Source organism: Dendropsophus ebraccatus, chromosome 11 (assembly GCF_027789765.1).
Source record: "Dendropsophus ebraccatus isolate aDenEbr1 chromosome 11, aDenEbr1.pat, whole genome shotgun sequence".
NCBI classification, from domain to species: Eukaryota; Metazoa; Chordata; class Amphibia; order Anura; family Hylidae; genus Dendropsophus; species Dendropsophus ebraccatus.
In genome coordinates, this window is record NC_091464.1 from 618,489 (window position 1) to 637,283 (window position 18,795).

General features: G+C 53.1%; 1 protein-coding gene across 3 annotated transcripts in view; it reads right to left on the reverse strand.

Moving 5' to 3' along the window:
- DCAF6 (DDB1 and CUL4 associated factor 6) overlaps nt 1-16,798 on the reverse strand; it is a 413,552-nt gene extending 396,754 nt beyond the window's left edge. The window contains exons 1-2 of one of the 3 annotated variants that reach the window (XM_069944434.1): nt 16,578-16,798; nt 10,515-10,632 (exon numbers count right to left, since the gene is read on the reverse strand). In XM_069944434.1, the coding sequence (XP_069800535.1) occupies nt 10,515-10,605 (91 nt within the window). In that variant the 5' untranslated portion in view covers nt 10,606-10,632; nt 16,578-16,798. The remainder of the gene's footprint in view (nt 1-10,514; nt 10,633-16,577) is intronic. The other 2 variants (XM_069944435.1, XM_069944436.1) reach the window with 2 other exon arrangements.
- Nucleotides 16,799-18,795: the final 1,997 nt, after the last annotated feature.

Here is an 18,795-nt window from a genome sequence, read left to right on the forward strand (position 1 = left end):
GGGTCGGCCATAGAGTCCAGCAAGGGTCGGCCATAGAGTCCAGCAAGGGTCGGCCATAGAGTCCAGCAAGGGTCGGCCATAGAGTCCAGCAAGGGTCGGCCATAGAGTCCAGCAAGGGTCGGCCATAGAGTCCAGCAAGGGTCGGCCATAGAGTCCAGCAAGGGTCGGCCTATCAAAGTGGTAATAATCTGGGGTCACAGATCGCAACAATCACACTCCAACTCTTATATTGCCAATTCCCCTTTAAAAATGAGAGTAGCAGCAATCTGGTTCACATTCAGAGTCAAAAATGACATCACTGATCACTATGATCACCAGATCTCCGCTCAATCACAGCCATATTACACTCCCATAGCATCAAATACGGTCTCCTGCAGCCCCCCCCCCCCCCCACCTGCAATCACAGCCCCCGGTCCCTATACACACTGTAGTAAGAGGAGCACACCTGTACACCGGTCCTATATACACTGTAGTAAGAGGAGCACACCTGTACACCGGTCCTATATACACTGTAGTAAGAGGAGCACACCTGTACACCGGTCCTATATACACTGTAGTAAGAGGAGCACACCTGTACACCGGTCCTATATACACTGTAGTAAGAGGAGCACACCTGTACACCGGTCCTATATACACACTGTAGTAAGAGGAGCACGCCTGTACACCGGTCCCTATATACACTGTAGTAAGAGGAGCACACCTGTACACCGGTCCTATATACAATGTAGTAAGAGGAGCACACCTGTACACCGGTCCCTATACACACTGTAGTAAGAGGAGCACACCTGTACACCGGTCCTATATACACACTGTAGTAAGAGGAGCACACCTGTACACCAGTCCATATACACACTGTAGTAAGAGGAGCACACCTGTACACCGGTCCCTATACACACTGTAGTAAGAGGAGCACACCTGTATACCGGTCCTATATACACACTGTAGTAAGAGGAGCACACCTGTACACCGGTCCTATATACACTGTAGTAAGAGGAGCACATCTGTACACTAGTCCTATACACACTGTAGTAAGAGGAGCACACCTGTACACCGGTCCTATATACACTGTAGTAAGAGGAGCACACCTGTACACCGGTCCCTATATACACACTGTAGTAAGAGGAGCACACCTGTACACCGGTCCCTATATACACTGTAGTAAGAGGAGCACACCTGTACACCGGTCCCTATACACACTGTAGTAAGAGGAACACGCCTGTATACCGGTCCCTATATACACTGTAGTAAGAGGAGCACACCAGTACACCGGTCCCTATACACACTGTAGTAAGAGGAACACGCCTGTATACCGGTCCCTATATACACTGTAGTAAGAGGAGCACACCTGTACACCGGTCCTATATACACTGTAGTAAGAGGAGCACACCTGTACACCGGTCCCTATACACACAGTAGTAAGAGGAGCACACCTGTATACCGGTCCCTATACACTGTAGTAAGAGGAGCACACCTGTACACCGGTCCTATATACACTGTAGTAAGAGGAGCACACCTGTACACCGGTCCCTATACACACAGTAGTAAGAGGAGCACACCTGTACACCGGTCCTATATACACAATGTAGTAAGAGGAGCACACCTGTACACCGGTCCCTATATACACTGTAGTAAGAGGAGCACACCTGTACACCGGTCCCTATACACACTGTAGTAAGAGGAGCACGCTCATACACCGGTCCCTATACACACTGTAGTAAGAGGAGCACACCTGTACACTGGTCCTATATACACACTGTAGTAAGAGGAGCACACCTGTACACCGGTCCTATATACACACTGTAGTAAGAGGAGCACACCTGTACACCGGTCCCTATATACACTGTAGTAAGAGGAGCACACCTGTACACCGGTCCCTATACACACAGTAGTAAGAGGAGCACACCTGTACACCGGTCCCTATACACACTGTAGTAAGAGGAGCACACCTGTACACCGGTCCCTATATACACTGTAGTAAGAGGAGCACACCTGTACACCGGTCCCTATACACACTGTAGTAAGAGGAGCACACCTGTACACCGGTCCATATACACACTGTAGTAAGAGGAGCACACCTGTACACCGGTCCTATATACACACTGTAGTAAGAGGAGCACACCTGTACACCGGTCCCTATATACACTGTAGGAAGAGGAGCACACCTGTACACCGGTCCTATATACACACTGTAGTAAGAGGAGCACACCTGTACACCGGTCCTATATATACACACTGTAGTAAGAGGAGCACACCTGTACACCGGTCCTATATACACTGTAGTAAGAGGAGCACACCTGTACACCGGTCCTATATATACACACTGTAGTAAGAGGAGCACACCTGTACACCGGTCCTATATACACTGTAGTAAGAGGAGCACACCTGTACCCCGGTCCCTATATACACACTGTAGGAAGAGGAGCACACCTGTACACCGGTCCCTATACACACTGTAGTAAGAGGAGCACACCTGTACACCGGTCCTATATACACACTGTAGTAAGAGGAGCACACCTGTACACCGGTCCTATATACACTGTAGTAAGAGGAGCACACCTGTACACCGGTCCTATACACTGTAGTAAGAGGAGCACACCTGTACACCGGTGCTATATACACACTGTAGTAAGAGGAGCACACCTGTACACCGGTCCTATACACACTGTAGTAAGAGGAGCACGCTCATACACCGATCCCTATATACACTGTAGTAAGAGGAGCACACCTGTACACCGGTCCCTATACAAACTGTAGTAATAGGAGCACGCTCATACTACAGTGTATATAGGGACCGGTGTATGAGCGTGCTCCTCTTACTACAGTGTGTATAGGGACCGGTGTACAGGTGTGCTCCTCTTACTACAGTGTATATAGGGACCGGTGTAAGAGGAGCACACCTGTATACCGGTCCTATATACACACTGTAGTAAGAGGAGCACACCTGTACACCGGTCCTATATACACACTGTAGTAAGAGGAGCACACCTGTACACCGGTCTCTATACACACTGTAGTAAGAGGAGCACACCTGTACACCGGTCCCTATACACTGTAGTAAGAGGAGCACACCTGTACACCGGTCCCTATACACTGTAGTAAGAGGAGCACACCTGTACACCGGTCCCTATACACACTGTAGTAAGAGGAGCACACCTGTACACCGGTCCTATATACACACTGTAGTAAGAGGAGCACACCTGTACACCGGTCCTATATACACACTGTAGTAAGAGGAGCACACCTGTACACCGGTCCTATATACACTGTAGTAAGAGGAGCACACCTGTACACCGGTCCCTATATACACTGTAGTAAGAGGAGCACGCTCAAACACCGGTCCCTATACACACTGTAGTAAGAGGAGCACACCTGTACCCCGGTCCCTATATACACTGTAGTAAGAAGAGCACACCTGTACACCGCTCCCTATATACACTGTAGTAAGAGGAGCACACCTGTACCCCGGTCCCTATATACACTGTAGTAAGAGGAGCACACCTGTACACCGGTCCTATATACAATGTAGTAAGAGGAGCACACCTGTACACCGGTCCTATATACACTGTAGTAAGAGGAGCACACCTGTACACCGGTCCTATACACACTGTAGTAAGAGGAGCACACCTGTACACCGGTCCCTATATACACTGTAGGAAGAGGAGCACACCTGTACACCGGTCCTATATACACACTGTAGTAAGAGGAGCACACCTGTACACCGGTCCTATATACACACTGTAGTAAGAGGAGCACACCTGTACACCGGTCCTATATACACTGTAGTAAGAGGAGCACACCTGTACACCGGTCCCTATACACACTGTAGTAAGAGGAGCACACCTGTACACCGGTCCTATATACACTGTAGTAAGAGGAGCACACCTGTACACCGGTCCCTATACACTGTAGTAAGAGGAGCACACCTGTACACCGGTCCTATATACACACTGTAGTAAGAGGAGCACACCTGTACACCGGTCCTATATACACTGTAGTAAGAGGAGCACACCTGTACACCGGTCCTATACACTGTAGTAAGAGGAGCACACCTGTACACCGGTGCTATATACACACTGTAGTAAGAGGAGCACACCTGTACACCGGTCCTATACACACTGTAGTAAGAGGAGCACGCTCATACACCGATCCCTATATACACTGTAGTAAGAGGAGCACACCTGTACACCGGTCCCTATACAAACTGTAGTAATAGGAGCACGCTCATACTACAGTGTATATAGGGACCGGTGTATGAGCGTGCTCCTATTACTACAGTTTGTATAGGGACCGGTGTACAGGTGTGCTCCTCTTACTACAGTGTATATAGGGACCGGTGTAAGAGGAGCACACCTGTATACCGGTCCTATATACACACTGTAGTAAGAGGAGCACACCTGTACACCGGTCCTATATACACACTGTAGTAAGAGGAGCACACCTGTACACCGGTCTCTATACACACTGTAGTAAGAGGAGCACACCTGTACACCGGTCCCTATACACTGTAGTAAGAGGAGCACACCTGTACACCGGTCCCTATACACACTGTAGTAAGAGGAGCACACCTGTACACCGGTCCTATATACACACTGTAGTAAGAGGAGCACACCTGTACACCGGTCCTATATACACTGTAGTAAGAGGAGCACACCTGTACACTGGTCCCTATATACACTGTAGTAAGAGGAGCACACCTGTACCCCGGTCCCTATATACACTGTAGTAAGAGGAGCACACCTGTACACCGGTCCTATATACAATGTAGTAAGAGGAGCACACCTGTACACCGGTCCTATATACACTGTAGTAAGAGGAGCACACCTGTACACCGGTCCTATACACTGTAGTAAGAGGAGCACACCTGTATACCGGTCCCTATATACACTGTAGTAAGAGGAGCACACCTGTACCCCGGTCCCTATATACACTGTAGTAAGAGGAGCACACCTGTACCCCGGTCCCTATATACACTGTAGTAAGAGGAGCACACCTGTACACCGGTCCCTATACACTGTAGTAAGAGGAGCACACCTGTACCCCGGTCCCTATATACACTGTAGTAAGAGGAGCACACCTGTACACCGGTCCTATATACACTGTAGTAAGAGGAGCACACCTGTACACCGGTCCCTATATACACTGTAGGAAGAGGAGCACACCTGTACACCGATCCCTATATACACTGTAGTAAGAGGAGCACACCTGTACACCGGTCCCTATACACACTGTAGTAAGAGGAGCACACCTGTACACCGGTCCCTATACACACTGTAGTAAGAGGAGCACACCTATACACCGGTCCCTATACACACTGTAGTAAGAGGAGCACACCTGTACACCGGTCCCTATACACACTGTAGTAAGAGGAGCGCACCTGTACACCGGTCCCTATACACACTGTAGTAAGAGGAGCACACCTGTACAGCGGTCCTATATATACACACTGTAGTAAGAGGAGCACACCTGTACACCGGTCCCTATACACACTGTAGTAAGAGGAGCACACCTGTACACCGGTCCTATATACACTGTAGTAAGAGGAGCACACCTGTACACCGGTCCCTATATACACTGTAGTAAGAGGAGCACACCTGTACACCAGTCCCTATACACACTGTAGTAAGAGGAGCACACCTGTACACCGCTCCCTATATACACTGTAGTAAGAGGAGAACACCTGTACACCGGTCCCTATACACACTGTAGTAAGAGGAGCACACCTGTACAACGGTCCTATATACACACTGTAGTAAGAGGAGCACACCTGTACACCGGTCCTATATACACTGTAGTAAGAGGAGCACACCTGTACACCGGTCCTATATACACTGTAGTAAGAGGAGCACACCTGTACACCGGTCCCTATATACACTGTAGTAAGAGGAGCACACCTGTACACCGGTCCTATATACACACACTGTAGTAAGAGGAGCACACCTGTACACCGGTCCCTATATACACTGTAGTAAGAGGAGCACACCTGTACACCGGTCCCTATACACACAGTAGTAAGAGGAGCACACCTGTACACCGGTCCCTATACACACAGTAGTAAGAGGAGCACACCTGTACACCGGTCCTATATACACTGTAGTAAGAGGAGCACACCTGTACACCGGTGCTATATACACACACACTGTAGTAAGAGGAGCACGCTCATACACCGATCCCTATATACACTGTAGTAAGAGGAGCACACCTGTACACCGGTCCCTATACAAACTGTAGTAAGAGGAGCACACCTGTACACCGGTCCTATATACACACTGTAGTAAGAGGAGCACACCTGTACACCGGTCCCTATACACACTGTAGTAAGAGGAGCACACCTGTACACCGGTCCTATATACACACTGTAGTAAGAGGAGCACACCTGTACACCGGTCCCTATATACACTGTAGTAAGAGGAGCACACCTGTACACCGGTCCCTATATACACTGTAGTAATAGGAGCACGCTCATACACCGGTCCCTATACACACTGTAGTAAGAGGAGCACACCTGTACACCGGTCCATAAACACACTGTAGTAAGAGGAGCACACCTGTACACCGATCCCTATATACACTGTAGTAAGAGGAGCACACCTGTACACCGGTCCCTATACAAACTGTAGTAATAGGAGCACACCTGTACACCGGTCCTATATACACACTGTAGTAAGAGGAGCACACCTGTACACCGGTCCTATATACACACACTGTAGTAAGAGGAGCACACCTGTACACCGGTCCCTATATACACTGTAGTAAGAGGAGCACACCTGTACACCGGTCCCTATACACACAGTAGTAAGAGGAGCACACCTGTACACCGGTCCTATATACACTGTAGTAAGAGGAGAACACCTGTACACCGGTGCTATATACACACACACTGTAGTAAGAGGAGCACGCTCATACACCGATCCCTATATACACTGTAGTAAGAGGAGCACACCTGTACACCGGTCCCTATACAAACTGTAGTAAGAGGAGCACACCTGTACACCGGTCCTATATACACACTGTAGTAAGAGGAGCACACCTGTACACCGGTCCCTATACACACTGTAGTAAGAGGAGCACACCTGTACACCGGTCCTATATACACACTGTAGTAAGAGGAGCACACCTGTACAACGGTCCCTATATACACTGTAGTAAGAGGAGCACACCTGTACACCGGTCCCTATATACACTGTAGGAAGAGGAGCACACCTGTACACCGGTCCATATACACACTGTAGTAAGAGGAGCACACCTGTACACCGATCCCTATATACACTGTAGTAAGAGGAGCACACCTGTACACCGGTCCCTATACAAACTGTAGTAATAGGAGCACGCTCATACTACAGTGTATATAGGGACCGGTGTATGAGCGTGCTCCTATTACTACAGTTTGTATAGGGACCGGTGTACAGGTGTGCTCCTCTTACTACAGTGTATATAGGGATCGGTGTACAGGTGTGCTCCTCTTACTACAGTGTATATAGGGACCGGTGTAAGAGGAGCACACCTGTATACCGGTCCTATATACACACTGTAGTAAGAGGAGCACACCTGTACACCGATCCCTATACACACTGTAGTAAGAGGAGCACACCTGTACACCGGTCCCTATACACACTGTAGTAAGAGGAGCACACCTGTACACCGGTCCCTATACACACTGTAGTAAGAGGAGCACACCTGTACACCGGTCCCTATACACACTGTAGTAAGAGGAGCACACCTGTACACCGGTCCCTATATACACTGTAGTAAGAGGAGCAGGCTCATACACCGGTCCCTATACACACTGTAGTAAGAGGAGCACACCTGTACACCGGTCCCTATACACTGTAGTAAGAGGAGCACACCTGTACACCGGTCTCTATACACACTGTAGTAAGAGGAGCACACCTGTACACCGGTCCCTATACACACTGTAGTAAGAGGAGCACACCTGTACACCGGTCCTATATACACACTGTAGTAAGAGGAGCACACCTGTACACCGGTCCCTATACACACTGTAGTAAGAAGAGCACACCTGTACACCGGTCCTATATACACTGTTGTAAGAGGAGCACACCTGTACCCCGGTCCCTATATACACACTGTAGTAAGAGGAGCACACCTGTACACCGGTCCCTATATACACACTGTAGTAAGAGGAGCAGGCTCATACACCGGTCCCTATACACACTGTAGTAAGAGGAGCACACCTATACACCGGTCCCTATACACACTGTAGTAAGAGGAGCACACCTGTACACCGGTCCTATACACACTGTAGTAAGAGGAGCACACCTGTACACCGGTCCCTATACACACTGTAGTAAGAGGAGCACACCTGTACACCGGTCCCTATACACACTGTAGTAAGAGGAGCACACCTGTACACCGGTCCCTATACACTGTAGTAAGAGGAGCACACCTGTACACCGGTCCCTATATACACTGTAGTAAGAGGAGCACACCTGTACACCGGTCCCTATACACACAGTAGTAAGAGGAGCACACCTGTACACCGGTCCTATACACACTGTAGTAAGAGGAGCACACCTGTACACCGGTCCCTATATACACTGTAGTAAGAGGAGAACACCTGTACACTAGTCCTATACACACAGTAGTAAGAGGAGCACACCTGTACACCGGTCCCTATACACACAGTAGTAAGAGGAGCACACCTGTACACCGGTGCTATATACACACTGTAGTAAGAGGAGCACACCTGTACACCGGTCCCTATATACACTGTAGTAAGAGGAGCACGCTCATACACCGGTCCCTATATACACTGTAGTAAGAGGAGCACACCTGTACACCGATCCCTATATACACTGTAGTAAGAGGAGCACACCTGTACACCGGTCCCTATACACACTGTAGTAAGAGGAGCACACCTGTACACCGGTCCTATATACACACTGTAGTAAGAGGAGCACACCTGTATACCGGTCCCATATACACACTGTAGTAAGAGGAGCACACCTGTACACCGGTCCTATATATACACACTGTAGTAAGAGGAGCACACCTGTACACCGGTCCTATATACACTGTAGTAAGAGGAGCACACCTGTACACCGGTCCTATATACACTGTAGTAAGAGGAGCACACCTGTACACCGGTCCTATATACACTGTAGTAAGAGGAGCACATCTGTACACTAGTCCTATACACACTGTAGTAAGAGGAGCACACCTGTACACCGGTCCTATATACACTGTAGTAAGAGGAGCACACCTGTACACCGGTCCTATATACACTGTAGTAAGAGGAGCACATCTGTACACCGGTCCTATATACACTGTAGTAAGAGGAGCACACCTGTACACCGGTCCTATACACACTGTAGTAAGAGGAGCACACCTATACACCGGTCCTATATACACTGTAGTAAGAGGAGCACACCTGTACACCGGTCCTATATACACTGTAGTAAGAGGAGCACACCTATACACCGGTCCTATATACACTGTAGTAAGAGGAGCACACCTGTACACCGGTCCCTATACACACTGTAGTAAGAGGAGCACACCTGTACACCGGTCCTATATACACTGTAGTAAGAGAAGCACACCTGTACACCGGTCCCTATATACACTGTAGTAAGAGGAGCACACCTGTACACCGGTCCTATATACACTGTAGTAAGAGGAGCACACCTGTACACCGGTCCCTGATAGCCTTCTATACTGAGTCCCCGGTATAGATAGCCTTCTGATACTGAGTCCCCGGTATAGATAGCCTTCTGATACTGAGTCCCCGGTATAGATAGCCTTCTGATACTGAGTCCCCGGTATAGATAGCCTTCTGATACTGAGTCCCCGGTATAGATAGCCTTCTGATACTGAGTCCCCGGTATAGATAGCCTTCTGATACTGAGTCCCCGGTATAGATAGCCTTCTGATACTGAGTCCCCGGTATAGATAGCCTTCTGATACTGAGTCCCCGGTATAGATAGCCTTCTGATACTGAGTCCCCGGTATAGATAGCCTTCTGATACTGAGTCCCCGGTATAGATAGCCTTCTGATACTGAGTCCTCGGTATAGATAGCCTTCTGATACTGAGTCCCCGGTATAGATAGCCTTCTGATACTGAGTCCTCGGTATAGATAGCCTTCTGATACTGAGTCCTCGGTATAGATAGCCTTCTGATACTGAGTCCTCGGTATAGATAGCCTTCTGATACTGAGTCCCCGGTATAGATAGCCTTCTGATACTGAGTCCTCGGTATAGATAGCCTTCTGATACTGAGTCCCCGGTATAGATAGCCTTCTGATACTGAGTCCCCGGTATAGATAGCCTTCTGATACTGAGTCCCCGGTATAGATAGCCTTCTGATACTGAGTCCCCGGTATAGATAGCCTTCTGATACTGCTTGATAAGGAAACCTTGTGTTATCACTGACATTTGGATGGAATAAAGCCAGGCTCTCTCACTTATCATCTGGTAGGTGGCAGACCTACACTGATAGTATAATACAGAGTTCCCCTTTAATAGAGAGTCTTCATTGTGAGCGCTATACATTATTTACCTAAATAGTTGATCCTTAAAGTGTCAGGTCCGTGCAGTCCGAGAGAACGTTTCCTGACGTCCCAGAGCAGGTTGTCACAGCAACGCGACATCGTCCCGCAACACGCTAACTCCTCAACCTAAGGGGAACAAAAAGAAGGTTACACACTGGACGCTCCGCCCACGTACATTGTCATCGGGAAGAGGGGATGCGGGAGTTAGGGACGCAGGGAGGGAGGGACGCGGGGGAGGTACCGGGGAGAGGAGGGACACCGGAGAGCATGGGGGGCACATTTTCTGCACCGCACTACAACAGCTGAACGCCCCCAATTGTACATTTCATTTAAGACTCGGTTCAAACAAACCAGAACTTTATGTTAAAGAAGCTGCCGATCTGACCTGCTGTCAGTGTGCTCATGTCTGATTACATTCCATCTTCACTTGTTCCATAGGTGGTGTTATACAGGAGAGGACAGCAGCTGTCCCCCGACCACAGCGCCCCTGCCCCCACACAACCACAGCGCCCCTGCCCCCCACAACCACAGCGCCCCTGCCCCCACACAACCACAGCGCCCCTGCCCCCACACAACCACAGCGCCCCTGCCCCCCCACACAACCACAGCGCCCCTGCCCCCCCACACAACCACAGCGCTCCTGCCCCACACACACAACCACAGCGCCCCTGCCCCCCCACACAACCACAGCGCTCCTGCCCCACACACACAACCACAGCGCCCCTGCCCCACACACACAACCACAGCGCCCCTGCCCCACACACACAACCACAGCGCCCCTGCCCCACACACAACCACAGCGCCCCTGCCCCCACACAACCACAGCGCCCCTGCCCCCACACACACAACCACAGCGCCCCTGCCCCCACACACACACAACCACAGCGCCCCTGCCCCCCCACACAACCACAGCGCCCCTGCCCCCCCACACAACCACAGCGCCCCTGCCCCCACACACAACCACAGCGCCCCTGCCCCCACACACACACAACCACAGCGCCCCTGCCCCCACACACACAACCACAGCGCCCCTGCCCCCCCACACAACCACAGCGCTCCTGCCCCACACACACAACCACAGCGCCCCTGCCCCACACACACAACCACAGCGCCCCTGCCCCACACACAACCACAGCGCCCCTGCCCCCACACACACAACCACAGCGCCCCTGCCCCCCCACACACAACCACAGCGCCCCTGCCCCCACACACAACCACAGCGCCCCTGCCCCCACACACAACCACAGCGCCCCTGCCCTACACAACCACAGCGCCCCTGCCCTACACACACAACCACAGCGCCCCTGCCCCCACACACACAACCACAGCGCCCCTGCCCCCACACACACAACCACAGCGCCCCTGCCCCCACACACACAACCACAGCGCCCCTGCCCCCACACACACAACCACAGCGCCCCTGCCCCCACACACACAACCACAGCGCCCCTGCCCCCACACACACAACCACAGCGCCCCTGCCCCCACACACACAACCACAGCGCCCCTGCCCCCACACACAACCACAGCGCCCCTGCCCTACACAACCACAGCGCCCCTGCCCCCACACACACAACCACAGCGCCCCTGCCCCCACACACACACAACCACAGCGCCCCTGCCCCACACACACAACCACAGCGCCCCTGCCCCCACACACACACACAGCGCCCCTGCCCCCCACACACAACCACAGCGCCCCTGCCCTACACACACAACCACAGCGCCCCTGCCCCCACACACAACCACAGCGCCCCTGCCCCCACACACAACCACAGCGCCCCTGCCCCTACACAACCACAGCGCCCCTGCCCCCCACACACAACCACAGCGCCCCTGCCCCCACACACACACAACCACAGCGCCCCTGCCCCCACACACAACCACAGCGCCCCTGCCCCCACACACAACCACAGCGCCCCTGCCCCCACACACAACCACAGCGCCCCTGCCCCCACACACAACCACAGCGCCCCTGCCCTACACAACCCCTTTCAGGTATGGGACACTTTTCCTACGTCTGCCCCAGCAGCACCGGGCCCAGAAGTGTATCAGCAGATCATTACATTGGTGGGCACTTGTGAGAAGTTATTTCTGAGACAAGTTCATTTCTGAAGTAGATGTGAGGCCCCTTTAAGCTAAAAAGGATGGTGGGGGCCAGGAGAGAGGAGCGGTATCAGAGGGGACTCTTTCCTGCATCCAGAGGGGGAGTCTGCAGAAAATGCTCCAACACACATCATAACTTGCTTTGACCAATATGTAAAGCTATGGGTGGCCTATCACATGGTGGAAAGAAGATTCGGGGGGGGGGAGGGAAATACCCCATTAACATAACAATTCATCTCCCCATGCTGTATATCTCCCCAGTCTGTGTAGGTATACAGCAGTGTATGATATACTTATTATCCTCCTGTATGAGTGTATATATATCTCTCCATTCTGTGTAGGTATACAGCAGTGTATTATATACTTATTATCCTCCTGTATGAGTGTATATATATCTCTCCATTCTGTGTAGGTATACAGCAGTGTATTATATACTTATTATCCTCCTGTATGAGTGTGTATATATCTCTCCAGTCTGTGCAGGTATACAGCAGTGTATTATATACTTATTATCCTCCTGTATGAGTGTATATATATCTCTCCATTCTGTGTAGGTATACAGCAGTGTATTATATACTTATTATCCTCCTGTATGAGTGTGTATATATATCTCTCCAGTCTGTGTAGGTATACAGCAGTGTATTATATACTTATTATCCTCCTGTATGAGTGTGTATATATCTCTCCATTCTGTGTAGGTATACAGCAGTGTATTATATACTTATTATCCTCCTGTATGAGTGTGTATATATCTCTCCATTCTGTGTAGGTATACAGCAGTGTATTATATACTTATTATCCTCCTCCTGTATGAGTGTGTATATATCTCCCTATTCTGTGTAGGTATACAGCAGTGTATTATATACTTATTATCCTCCTGTATGAGTGTGTATACATCTCTCCATTCTGTGTAGGTATACAGCAGTGTATTATATACTTATTATCCCCCTCCTGTATGAGTGTATATATCCCCCCCCCATTCTGTGTAGGTATACAGCAGTGTATTATATACTTATTATCCCCCTCCTGTATGAGTGTATATATATCTCTCCATTCTGTGTAGGTATACAGCAGTGTATTATATACTTATTATCCTCCTGTATGAGTGTGTATATATCTCTCCATTCTGTGTAGGTATACAGCAGTGTATTATATACTTATTATCCTCCTGTATGAGTGTGTATATATCTCTCCATTCTGTGTAGGTATACAGCAGTGTATTATATACTTATTATCCTCCTCCTGTATGAGTGTGTATATATCTCCCTATTCTGTGTAGGTATACAGCAGTGTATTATATACTTATTATCCTCCTGTATGAGTGTGTATACATCTCTCCATTCTGTGTAGGTATACAGCAGTGTATTATATACTTATTATCCCCCTCCTGTATGAGTGTATATATCCCCCCCATTCTGTGTAGGTATACAGCAGTGTATTATATACTTATTATCCTCCTGTATGAGTGTATATATCTCTCCTTTCTGTGTAGGTATACAGCAGTGTATTATATACTCATTATCCCCCTCCTGTATGAGTGTATATATATCTCTCCATTCTGTGTAGGTATACAGCAGTGTATTATATACTTATTATCCTCCTGTATGAGTGTGTATATATCTCTCCATTCTGTGTAGGTATACAGCAGTGTATTATATACTTATTATCCTCCTGTATGAGTGTATATATCTCTCCATTCTGTGTAGGTATACAGCAGTGTATTATATACTTATTAACCTCCTGTATGAGTGTGTATATATCTCCATTCTGTGTAGGTATACAGGGGGGGAGGCCAGCGCTCTGTGAGGCTCTGTGAGGGGAGGGCAGTGCTCTGTGAGGGGAGGGCAGTGCTCTGTGAGGGGAGGGCAGTGCTCTGTGAGGCTCTGTGAGGGGAGGGCAGTGCTCTGTGAGGGGAGGGCAGTGCTCTGTGAGGGGAGGCAGTGCTCTGTGAGGGGAGGCAGTGCTCTGTGAGGGGAGGGCAGTGCTCTGTGAGGGGAGGCAGTGCTCTGTGAGGGGAGGCAGTGCTCTGTGAGGGGAGGCAGTGCTCTGTGAGGCTCTGTGAGGGGAGGGCAGAGCTCTGTGAGGCTCTGTGAGGGGAGGGCAGAGCTCTGTGAGGCTCTGTGAGGGGAGGGCAGTGCTCTGTGAGGCTCTGTGAGGGGAGGGCAGTGGTCTGTGAGGGGAGGGCAGTGCTCTGTGAGGGGAGGGCAGTGCTCTGTGAGGGGAGGGCAGTGCTCTGTGAGGGGAGGGCAGTGCTCTGTGAGGGGAGGGCAGTGCTCTGTGAGGCTCTGTGAGGGGAGGGCAGTGCTCTGTGAGGGGAGGGCAGTGCTCTGTGAGGGGAGGGCAGTGCTCTGTGAGGGGAGGGCAGTGCTCTGTGAGGGGAGGGCAGTGCTCTGTGAGGGGAGGGCAGAGCTCTGTGAGGGGAGGGCAGTGCTCTGTGAGGGGAGGGCAGTGCTCTGTGAGCCTCTGTGAGGGGAGGGCAGTGTTCTGTGAGGGGAGGGCAGTGCTCTGTGAGCCTCTGTGAGGGGAGGGCAGTGCTCTGTGAGGGGAGGGCAGTGCTCTGTGAGGGGAGGGCAGTGCTCTGTGAGGGGAGGGCAGTGCTCTGTGAGGGGAGGGCAGTGCTCTGTGAGGGGAGGGCAGAGCTCTGTGAGGCTCTGTGAGGGGAGGGCAGTGCTCTGTGAGGGGAGGGCAGTGCTCTGTGAGGGGAGGGCAGTGCTCTGTGAGGCTCTGTGAGGGGAGGGCAGTGCTCTGTGAGGGGAGGGCAGTGCTCTGTGAGGGGAGGGCAGTGCTCTGTGAGGGGAGGGCAGTGCTCTGTGAGGGGAGGGCAGTGCTCTGTGAGGGGAGGGCAGAGCTCTGTGAGGCTCTGTGAGGGGAGGGCAGTGCTCTGTGAGGGGAGGGCAGTGCTCTGTGAGCCTCTGTGAGGGGAGGGCAGTGCTCTGTGAGGGGAGGGCAGTGCTCTGTGAGGGGAGGGCAGTGCTCTGTGAGGGGAGGGCAGAGCTCTGTGAGGCTCTGTGAGGGGAGGGCAGTGCTCTGTGAGGGGAGGGCAGTGCTCTGTGAGGGGAGGGCGGGGCTCTGTGCGGCTCTGTGAGGGGAGGGCAGTGCTCTGTGCGGGGAGGGCAGTGCTCTGTGAGGGGAGGGCAGAGCTCTGTGAGGCTCTGTGGGGCAGAGCTCTGTGAGGCTCTGTGAGGGGAGGGCAGTGCTCTGTGAGGGGAGGGCAGTGCTCTGTGAGCCTCTGTGAGGGGAGGGCAGTGCTCTGTGAGGGGAGGGCAGTGCTCTGTGAGGGGAGGGCAGAGCTCTGTGAGGCTCTGTGAGGGGAGGGCAGTGCTCTGTGAGGGGAGGGCAGTGCTCTGTGAGGGGAGGGCAGTGCTCTGTGAGGGGAGGCAGCGCTCTGTGAGCCTCTGTGAGGGGAGGCCAGTGCTCTGTGAGGGGAGGCCAGTGCTCTGTGAGGGGAGGCCAGTGCTCTGTGAGGGGAGGCCAGTGCTCTGTGAGGGGAGGCCAGTGCTCTGTGAGGGGAGGCCAGTGCTCTGTGAGGGGAGGCCAGTGCTCTGTGAGGGGAGGGCAGTGCTCTGTGAGGGGAGGCAGCGCTCTGTGAGGGGAGGGCGGTGCTCTGTGAGGCTCTGTGAGGGGAGGGCAGTGCTCTGTGAGGGGAGGGCAGCGCTCTGTGAGGGGAGGCAGTGCTCTGTGAGGGGAGGGCAGTGCTCTGTGAGGGGAGGCAGCGCTCTGTGAGCCTCTGTGAGGGGAGGGCGGTGCTCTGTGAGGCTCTGTGAGGGGAGGGCAGTGCTCTGTGAGCCTCTGTGAGGGGAGGGCGGTGCTCTGTGAGGCTCTGTGAGGGGAGGGCAGTGCTCTGTGAGCCTCTGTGAGGGGAGGGCGGTGCTGATACACTACATACACTATTAGGCAGCAGACATCACGTGACATCAGTAACTCCTGACAGAAGACGTGATGGACGAGCAGTGCCCATCTCTTACCGTGACAGACGGCGTCCTCAGCGGTGCCGCCCCGCTCCCGTGTGTCCGGAGGTCCCGCTCCCGTGTCCCGGCTTCCCGGTGTCCTGTCACGGCCCGTCAGTGCAGGCTCCAGTAGGGACACGTGACCGCCGCTCCACAAATAGAACAATACCGAGGATGGAGATGGAAGCGCTCGGCTTATTACGTCACGGTCAGGTGGGCGGGGCCACAGGATCTATCTGTGCAGACCCCGCCCCCTCTGGCGGGTATCTGTTGCTGGGGTTACCGCAGGACATTTAAAGAAAACAAACTACGTCATAGTGGTGATGTCATTTACCAGAGCACTGAGGTACAGGGGGCGGGCTGTGACATAGCAAACAACACTCCAACCAAACTCAATGGACACTTGTCTCTGGGGATGAGCAAATTTACAGGGGGAACAAAGTGCAGGTCTTCCATAGGATCCACCGGCAGCTGTGCCGCTCCGGGTGCCGGGAAAGCTGGAGCCAGTCCTGGGAGACTTCTCCTACTGTAACTCCGCCCATCCCGAGTCGTCTGATTCTGCGCTCTATTATCTGTCAGTTATGGCAACGTATCAGGTGTGAGGGGGCGGGGATAAGGGCACAGGTATGAGGGGGCGGGGATAAGGAGGCGGGGATAAGGGGGTGGGGATGAGGGGGCAGGTGTGAGGAGGCGGGGATGAGGGGGCAGGTGTGAGGGGGCAGGGATGAGGGGGCAGGGATGAGGAGGCGGGGATGAGGGGGCGGGGATGAGGGGGCGGGGATAAGGAGGCAGGGATGAGGGGGCGGGGATAAGGAGGCAGGGATGAGGGGGCGGGGATAAGGAGGCGGAGATGAGGGGGCAGGTGTGAGGAGGCGGGGATGAGGGGGCGGGGATAAGGAGGCAGGGATAAGGAGGCGGAGATGAGGGGGCAGGTGTGAGGAGGCGGGGATGAGGGGGCAGGTATGAGGGGGCGGAGATAAGGGGGCGGGGATGAGGGGGCTGGGATAAGGAGGCGGAGATGAGGGGGCAGGTGTGAGGGGGCGGGGATAAGGGGACAGGTATGAGGGGGCGGGAATAAGGGGGTGGGGATGAGGGGGCGGGAATAAGGGGGTGGGGAGGAGGGGGCGGGAATAAGGGGGTGGGGATGAGGGGGCGGGGATGAGGGGGCGGGGATAAGGGGACAGGTATGAGGGGGCGGGGATAAGGAGGCGGGGATGAGGGGGCAGGGATGAGGGGGCGGAGATAAGGGGACAGGAATGAGGGGGCGGGAATAAGGGGGTGGGGATAAGAGGACAGGTATGAGGGGGCAGGGATAAGGAGGCGGAGATGAGGGGGCAGGTGTGAGGGGGCGGGGATAAGGAGGCAGAGATGAGGGGGCAGTTGTGAGGGGGTGGGGATGAGGAGGCAGGGATGAGGGGGCAGGTATAAGGAGGCAGGGATGGGGAGGCAGGGATGAGGGGGCAGTTGTGAGGGGGTGGGGATGAGGAGGCAGGGATGAGGGGGCGGGGATAAGGAGGCAGGGATGAGGGGGCAGGTGTGAGGAGGCGGGGATGAGGGGGCAGGGATGAGGAGGCAGGTGTGAGGGGGCGGGGATGAGGGGGCAGGTATAAGGAGGCAGGGATGAGGAGGCAGGGATGAGGAGGCAGGGATGAGGAGGCAGGGATGAGGAGGCAGGGATGAGGGGGCAGGTATAAGGAGGCAGGGATGAGGAGGCAGGGGTGAGGAGGCAGGTATAAGGAGGCAGGGATGAGGAGGCAGGGATGAGGAGGCAGGGGTGAGGAGGCAGGGATAAGGAGGCAGGGATGAGGGGGCAGGGATGAGGAGGCAGGGGTGAGGAGGCAGGTATAAGGAGGCAGGGGTGAGGAGGCAGGTATAAGGGGGCAGGGGTGAGGAGGCAGGGATGAGGAGGCAGGGATGAGGAGGCAGGGATGAGGAGGCAGGTATGAGGAGGCAGGGATGAGGGGGCAGGGATGAGGGGGCAGGGATGAGGAGGCAGGGATGAGGAGGCAGGTATAAGGGGGCAGGGGTGAGGAGGCAGGTATAAGGGGGCAGGGATGAGGAGGCAGGGATAAGGAGGCAGGTATAAGGAGGCAGGTATAAGGAGGCAGGGATGAGGAGGCAGGGATGAGGGGGCGGGGATGAGGAGGCAGGGATGAGGAGGCAGGGATGAGGAGGCAGGGATGAGGAGGCAGGGATGAGGAGGCAGGTGTGAGGAGGCAGGGATGAGGGGGCAGGG